This window comes from Gracilinanus agilis, chromosome 1 (genome assembly GCF_016433145.1).
Source record: "Gracilinanus agilis isolate LMUSP501 chromosome 1, AgileGrace, whole genome shotgun sequence".
Taxonomy (NCBI): Eukaryota; Metazoa; Chordata; class Mammalia; order Didelphimorphia; family Didelphidae; genus Gracilinanus; species Gracilinanus agilis.
The window spans coordinates 767,108,233-767,116,571 of NC_058130.1; the positions used below are offsets into that span (position 1 = coordinate 767,108,233).

Sequence of the window (8,339 nt, forward strand, 5' to 3'; positions counted from 1 at the left end):
GGGGGAAGGGGCACAGAACAGGATCTCTAAAAGGCTTTCCATCACTGCTCTAGAGACTATAACTCTGATAGACTGGCCACCTTGTTCAAAAACCAAATATAATCCACCTAAAAGACTCTTTTATGAAGAATTTACACAAGGCAGGTACTCACAAGGAGATAGAATAAATGACACAAGGACACTCCCAGGGTCTCTTTGAAGAACTATGATATCAGTTGTAAGACTTAGAAGACACTGGCACAGGATTGTCCCGCATGGTGTGCCTGCATCAAAGGAGTGCTGTGCTCTATAAGCAAAGCAGAATTACAGAAGATCCAGAGAAATGTGAGGTGCGCAAATTTAGAGATATCTCCCTCCCAAACGTTTTTATGTGTGTGTGTGTGTTTGCCCAATCTATGGTAGAATCTTCTGAGCTCATATTGCCCTGATCAGCCACAGTTGGACACACTGTGCATTGACCCCCAACATAATAGTGTCATTTTGTTCCTCTTTGAGTACGAAGGACAACGACCAACCACACCGAAAGATAGATACCTCTACATAGCTGGTACATAGTAAATCCTTAATACATACTTGTTAAGAGGGCAGCTCGGTGCCTCAGTGGATTGAGAGCCAGGTCTAGAAAGGGAGGTCCTGTGTTCAAACCTGGTCTCAGACACTTCTTAGCAGTGTGACCCTGGGCAAGTCATTTAGCCCTCATTGCCTAGCCCTTACAGCTCTTTTGCTTTGGAACACGGTATTGATTCTAAGACAAGGTAAGAGTTTAAAAATAAATGAGTAAATTGTAGAAAATTTTAAACTCCCAATTAAATGTCAAATTGAAATTCCTGAAAAATCAAAGGAGAGATGAGTACAAATGAAGGCAAGAAAACCATTTAACTAATAAATAAGACTAAGAGCAATTTTACAGGAAAAAAAACAATAAAATAAACCACTGATTTTTTTAAAAGAAAGAATAAAACCAAATTGCCAACATCAAAAATGAAAAGGATAAATTCACCAACAATTGAAAGGGAAATTATAGCAATTATTAGGAGCTATTTTGCTCAATTATATGCCAATAAATCTGACAATCTAAGTGAAATGGATGAATATTTATAAAAAATATAATTAGCAGAAGAAGAAATAGAATACTTAAATAATCCTATCTTAGAAAAAGAAATTGAACAAGCTCTCAATGAACTCCCTAAGGGAAAAAAATCCCCAAAGCCAGATGGATTCACAAGTGAATTCTAGCAATAGCTAGGTAGCACAGTAGATAGAGCACCAGGCCTGGAGCTGGGAAGATCAGGATTCAAAGCTGGCCTCAGACACTTACTAGCTATGTGACTTTGGGAAAGTCACTTAAACCCAATTGCCTAGCCTTGGCACTCTTCTGCCTTTGAATTGATACTAAGACAGAAGGTAAGGATTTAAAATATATATATATATTTTTTAAAGCAAACAATTCATTCCAATTCTATATAAACTATTTGAAAAAATAGACAAAGAAGGAGTCTACAAAATTCTTTTTATGACTTAAATATGATGCTAATACCTAAACCAGGAAGAGCAAAAAAAAAAGGGAAAGATCAATTTCCCTAATGAATATTGATGCAACATTTTGAAATAAAATACTAGCAAGGAGATTATAGCATATATCATATATACTATATATCATAAGGATCATATACTTATGACTAGGTAGGACTTACACCAGGAATGCAGGGCTGATTCAGTATTAAAACTGTTAGCATAGTTGCCCATATCAATTACAAATCCATCAGAAATCATATGATTATCTCAATAGATGCAGAAAAAGCCTTTGAGAAAATACAACACCCATTCCTATTTAAAATTTAAAACACTGGAAAGCAAAGGAATAAATAAATGGAGCTTTCCTTAAAATAAGTAGTATCTATCTAAAACCATCAGCAAGCATTATCTGTAAAAGAGACTAGCTAGAAGCCTATCTCAAAAGGTCAGGAGTGAAACAAAGACATCCATTATCACTACTATGATACAATATTGTGCTAGAAATGCTAGTTATAGAAGAAAAAAGAAAATGAAGAAATTAGAATAGGCAATGAAGAAATTAAACTATCAGTATTTGCAGATAAAATGATGGTATGTATACTTTCAGAAATCTAGAAAATCAACTAAAAACAAGTTGAAATCACTAACAAATAATTAGAAAAGTTTCAGAATATAAAATAAAATCATCAGCATTTTTATACATCACGAACAAAGCCCAGCAGGAAGAGATAGAAAGAGAAATTCCATTTTAAATTACTATAGATTTGGGAACCAAGACAAACCCAGTAGTTATCTGAACACAATTACAAAACACTTCACATAAATAAAATCTGAACTAAACAATTGGAAAAATATCCATTGCTCCTGGGTAGGCTAAACTAATGTAATAAAAATGACAATTCTACCTAAATTAATTTACTTATTCAGTGCCATACTAACCAAACTACAAAAAAAAAATTTTTGAGAGAGCTGGAAAAAATATCAAAATTCATCTAGAAGAACAAAAGGCCAAAAATATCAAGGGAATTAATGATTTAAAAAAAAGTAAAGGAAGGTGGCATAGCAGTACCAGATCTCAAACTGTATTATAAATCAGCAATCATCAAAATAATCTGATACTGGCTAAGAAATAGAGTGGTATATTAGTGGAATAGATTAGGGACACAACACACAGTAATTTAGTGTTTGATAAATGAACAAGAAATTACTTTTTGACAAAAAACTGTTTGGAAAACTGGAAAGCATTATGTCAGAAACTAGATATCTCACACCATCTCATACCATCTCATACCATATACCAAGATAAGGTAAAAATGGGTACATGATTTAGACACAAAGGGTGATTCTATAGCAAATTAATGAAGCATGAAATAGTTTACCTGTCAGATCTATGGATAAGGGAAGAACTTTTTTTTGTTGTTGTTGATGCTCAGATGACTTTATTAAGCAAGTTCCTTTGTTAAAACCACAGTTCTTGTTCTTGATCAAACAAGGAATAGAGAACATTACGAGATGTAAAATGGATAATTTTGATTATATTAAAATTTAAAGTTTTTGCACAAACAAAACCAATGCAACCCAACATTAGAATGGAAACAGGGAGTTGGGGGGGGGGGGAATTTTTTATAGACAATGTCTCTAATTAAGACCTCATTTCTCAAATATATTGAGAACTTAGTCAAATTTATAAGAATGCGAATTACTCCCCAATTGATAGATAGCCAAAGGATATGAACAGAGAGTTTTTAGAGGAAATTAAAGCTACCTACCATCAGATGAAAAATGCTCTACATCACTATTGATTAGAGAAATGCAAATTAAAACAATTCTGAAGTACCACCTCACAGCTATCAGATTGGCTAATATGACAGAAAAGGAAAATGAAAAATATTGGTGGGAATGTTGGGACACTAATGTACTGTCGGTGGAGTTGTGAAATGATCCAACCAATATGGAGAACAATTTGGAATTATGCCCAAAAGACCATAAAATGGTGCATACCCTTTGATCCAGCAATACTACCACTAGGTCTGTGTCCCAGAGAAATTTTTTCAGTGGGGGAGGGAGAAGAGAAACTATTCGTATCTCCCATTATGTAAAGGCTTGTGTTTTTACCCCATATGTAATGATGGTTCACAGCGTTATCAAGGTAAAACTAGGAATAATAAGGGCACGTATGACATCAAGTGTATTGATTGTCGTCATCACTGTATAGATTCAGAGTTTGTCTGATTTAAATAAAAAGGGAGGAAATGTAGCCTGAGACTCATAGAGCACAGCTCTAGGCCATTGAGCAGCTGATATTTGTCATGTAATCTCACCTCTCACCCTGAGACATGTAGCCTCAAGCCTCCCATTTTCTTCTCTCCCCCTCTCACCCACAAGAAGTTCCATACAAAATCACTGCTGTATGCATTCCTTGGAACACTAAGTATAGGTTCTTTCACATGATGATTTATTCTTTGATAGAATCTTTATCTAAAGCTCAATGAGGTATGCAGACTGCATTGTAACCACTTGAGCCCACTCCATTAATCATTACTTTTTACTGTGTATGTGAAAAGCTTGTGCAAAACCCCCAGCTTGTTTTTCTGCCCCTTTAAAGTAGAATCTACACTCAATAAACCTCACCTTGAAAACCATCAGCTTCTCAGTCCTCCTGATCTCATTGTGTTTTGCATCATCCTTCTTATTGCCTTTGAAGACCCCTGGACCTTGTCAGGCAAGACCTGACAGAATACTATTGTGCTGTAAGAAATGATGGGTGTATAACCCAGATCTAATTGTCTGCCAGCACCAGAAGGGAGAAGGGAAGGGAGGGAGGGAGGGAGGGAGATAAGATTGATCATATAACTTAGGAAAACTTATGTAAAAATTAGTTATAATGTAATTGGTAATAAGTAAATAAATGAAATGAACAAATTAAAAAAAAAGAAATGATGAGCAGGATGATTTTTAGAAAAAGCTGAAAGGGGCTACATCAACAGATGGAGAATGAAGTGAGCAAAACCAGAAGAACATTATATACAACAACAAAAATATCGTACAGTGATCAACTGTGAATGATCTAACTATTCTCAGGAGTACAATAATTCAAGACAATTCTTAAAGATCTGTGGTGAAAAACTAATAAGAAATTCTATCCACCTCCAGAAAAAAAAACTGATAGAGTATGATCAAAGCATATTATTTTTCACTTCATTTTCTTCATGGGTTGTTTTTTGCTTTTGTTTTTGACATGTGTCTTCTTTTGTTTTAATCCTTACCTTCTGTCTTAGAAGGCATACTAAGTATTGGTTCCAAGGCAGAAGAACAGAAAAGACTAGGCCACTGGGGTTAAGTGACTTGTCCAGGGTCACACAGCTATTGATATTTGTCTTTTTCCACAATATGAACAATATGGAAATATTTTTTGCATGATATCATATGTATAACCTATATCAAATTGTTTACCATCTCAGCAAGGGGAGGGGGAGAAAAGGGAAGGAGAGAATTTGAATCTAAAAAAAAATTTTAACTAATGTTAAATATTGTTTAAAAGTGTAATTTGGAAGAAATAAAATATTGAAAGATTTTTTAAAATGCTTGTTGAATTGAACCGACTTGACCTGAATCTAATATGCCATTCAATCCAGTATCTGACCTTCAGGAGACTTTTCTATATGCCACCTTTTGGGCTTCCATTTGTTTCGGTCTCTAATACTTAAAGTCTAATCATTATTAAGTTCCCTATTATTCCTCTTTGGGCAATCCCACAAACATAGAGGAATTTTTCCCCTCAACATGACAGAATATAGCCCATGATAGAGTATGTTCATCTTCCATGACCAGCCAAGCTAAGTTTAGAGAGACTAATAGCCAAAATATTGACCCCTGGGTGACAAATTTTTCCAAGCTGTGGCAACTCTGGTACCATCTCCCATATCATAAAAGGGTTGTATTGGTGAAAGGAGTATCTATCAAAAATCCTTGAAATAGTGAAAGAAACATGATGTAGTAGAAATAGATTTGGATTTGAACTATCATGGAACTTAAAGAGTTGGAAGGGATATTTGGAAATCACCTAATCCAACTTCTTGGTTTGTTGGGTTTTTTTTCATTTTACAGAGGAGGAAACTGAGGCATAGAGCAAAATAATTTCCTGCATATCAAGCAAGTAATAATAGTAACCATTATGTCATGCTTTAGGGTTTGCAAAGCACTTTACATATGTTCTCTCACTTCACCAACTATACAATGAGTTAGATTCTGCAGGTGAGGAAGCAAGAGGGAAAAGAACAATCATTTATATGTTTATTATGTGCCAAACATTATGCTAGGGGCTCCCCCCCCCCCCCGTGCTATCTCACTTGCAAAATTATATAAAAACCCTGGGAGGTAGGTGCTATTATTGTCTCCATTTTACCTTTGAGGGAACTGAGGCAAACCAAGAGTAAGTGACTTGCCCAGGGTCACACAGCAAGTAAATGTTTGAGGCAAAATTTGAACTCAGGTCTTTCTGACTCTAGGGGTAACACTCTACCTACTATATCACCAGCTATCTCCAACTTGCTGTTGTTTATCCATTTTACAGAGAGATGAGAGGTTCAAAGAAGTTGTGACATGCCTACAATCAAGCTTCTAGTAACTAGAAGAGAGATCAGAAACCATGTCTTTCTGATTCCCGGCAGTCAAATACTCTATGCAATCCACTTGTGTGTGTTAGTTGTTTTTCAGTCCTGTCTGACTCATCATGATACCATTTGGAGTTTTCTTAGCAAAGATACTGGAGTGGCTTGCCATTCCCTTCTCCTATTCATTTCACAAATGAAAAAAACTGAAGCCAACAGGGTTAAATGACTTGCCCAGGGTAACACAGCTAGTGTCTGAGGCCGAATTTGAACTCTTTCTGACTGCTAAGCCGGTTTTCTATCCACTTATCTTCCTAGCTGGGCCATACAATAAACTAAGACACTTCAAAAGATCACAAGTAGAGACCTAGAAGGATGTTTGAAGCCATCTAGTCTAACTACCTCAATTTATAGATTAGAAAACGGAGCCCCAGGGAGGTTAAGTGACTTGCCCGAGGTGAAATCCGTAGAATCTGGAAGTAGGATTTGACCACAGGTACTCTAACTTAAAACAAATACCTTCCCCATCAGACCAGGTCCTCATCTCCTTCCCCACCTAAGTATCAGAGGCAGGATTTGAATCTGAGATCTTCTGACTTCGAATCCTGTTCTCTCTCCACTCTGCCCACATTACCTCGGGATACTTTGGTTTCGGCCTCCAGTTATGAACCTTATTAGCTGGGTGACTATGGACAGGCTTTTCTGAACCTCCTTTTCCTCATCTTTAAAATGTGTAAAATAAGCATAAGGGAGGTTGTAGAAAAAGTTCTACTTTTTTTTTTTTTTTTTTTTTTTTTTAGTGTGAGGAGAGGGGAAAGGGTGATATGAGCTGTTATGATAACCTCAACTCCTCTCCACAAATATTCTTCCTCTCTTGGCTGTTTCTCTTCGGGGCTCACAGTCGTAAACATTTATGTGTCATCCAAGGACAAAAGGTGAGTGGGATCCTTCATGTATTCCTTCTACATCACGCATCCCTCCTCCAGTCTATGGCACGAAGTCCTAGTCCTCGCTCTTTAGCTCCCAGAGGTGCCCAGGCGCAGCAGCTTTCTCCGTCACCTATTCCTCTTCAGACTTTTGAGATTTAGTGGCAAGCACTACCGTCCCTCATTCTCAACACACACACACACACACACACACACACACACACACACACACACGCACACACACGCACCGTGGATCCCATTTCTTTTTAGAACTCAGGACCTAATAGTTTGAAGCCCCCGGGGAACGTGAGAAGGGAGGAGGCTTAAGCGAAAGGCGGGGAAAGGGTTAAGCTGTGGGCCGATGGGTCAGGGGCAAAGGTCCAGGCCCAGTAGCAGAGACCCCAGGAGACTGAGGCAAATGGAAGTGGCCCTGGGGAACAGGTGGCCTCAAACCGTGCCGTGCCGTGCCGTGCCGCGCGTGTCAGACGCCTAGGGGCGCGGCCGGAAGGACGGGGTGGGCCGGGCTGCGTGCTGGGCTGGCGCCGGGGTGGGGCCGTCGGGGCAGTACTGGGCCTAGCTGGTACTGAGAGGGAGGGAGAGACATTCCTGAGAGCGGGACTGAAAGGGGAGGACGGAGATTGAGAGGAGAACGAGTGCCAGGCGTCCGCGCCGCACCATGTGCCACAGCCCAGGCCAGTGTAGCCTACGCCAACGCTGGGACTGGCCAGCTGAGGGCCATGGAAAGGGGCTGCCGCACGGGAGGGCCGCCGCGAGCAGCTACGCCAGCAGCAAGAGCAGAGCGCAGCCCGGCCCTTGAGGTCCTGCCGGGGGGTGGGCTGCGGCCAAAGCCTCTGCAGAAGCAGCAGCAGAGAGGAAGCTGAACCCCGAGTACCCCGGCACCCGGCGCGGCTGCGGCTCCTCCTCCTTCTCTCCTTCCACCTCCTCCCTCCTTCCTTCCCTCCCTCCTCTCTGCTCTCTTCCCTCCTCCTCCACCACCTCCTCCTCCTCTGCGCGCACCTAGCAGCCGAGCCCGGGGGCGGGGAAGGGGAGGGAGGGAGGGAGGGGAGGGAGGGGAAGCTGGGCGCGCGTGCCGCCGGGCGCGAGGCGGGCGGGGGAGAGCTCCCGGGACCGGCCCGGCTCACGCCGGTGTAAAGGCGACCAGGGGGCAGCGCAGGGGGGGAGGAAGGGGGAGGAAGGGCTGTAGGAGCGGAAGCGGGGCGCGTGCAACGACGCGAGACCGGGGGGCCCCTTCCTCCCTCCCCCTCCTCCCCAAACTACCTCCACCCCC

General features: G+C 40.6%; 1 protein-coding gene across 1 annotated transcript in view; it reads left to right on the forward strand.

The window, feature by feature from the left end:
- The first annotated feature begins 254 nt into the window (after nt 1–254).
- Nucleotides 255–8,339, forward strand: part of BICDL1 (BICD family like cargo adaptor 1) — a 90,656-nt gene continuing 82,571 nt past the window's right edge. Inside the window, exon 1 of the mRNA XM_044685449.1 lies at nt 255–329. Within this exon, the coding sequence (XP_044541384.1) occupies nt 255–329 (75 nt within the window). The remainder of the gene's footprint in view (nt 330–8,339) is intronic.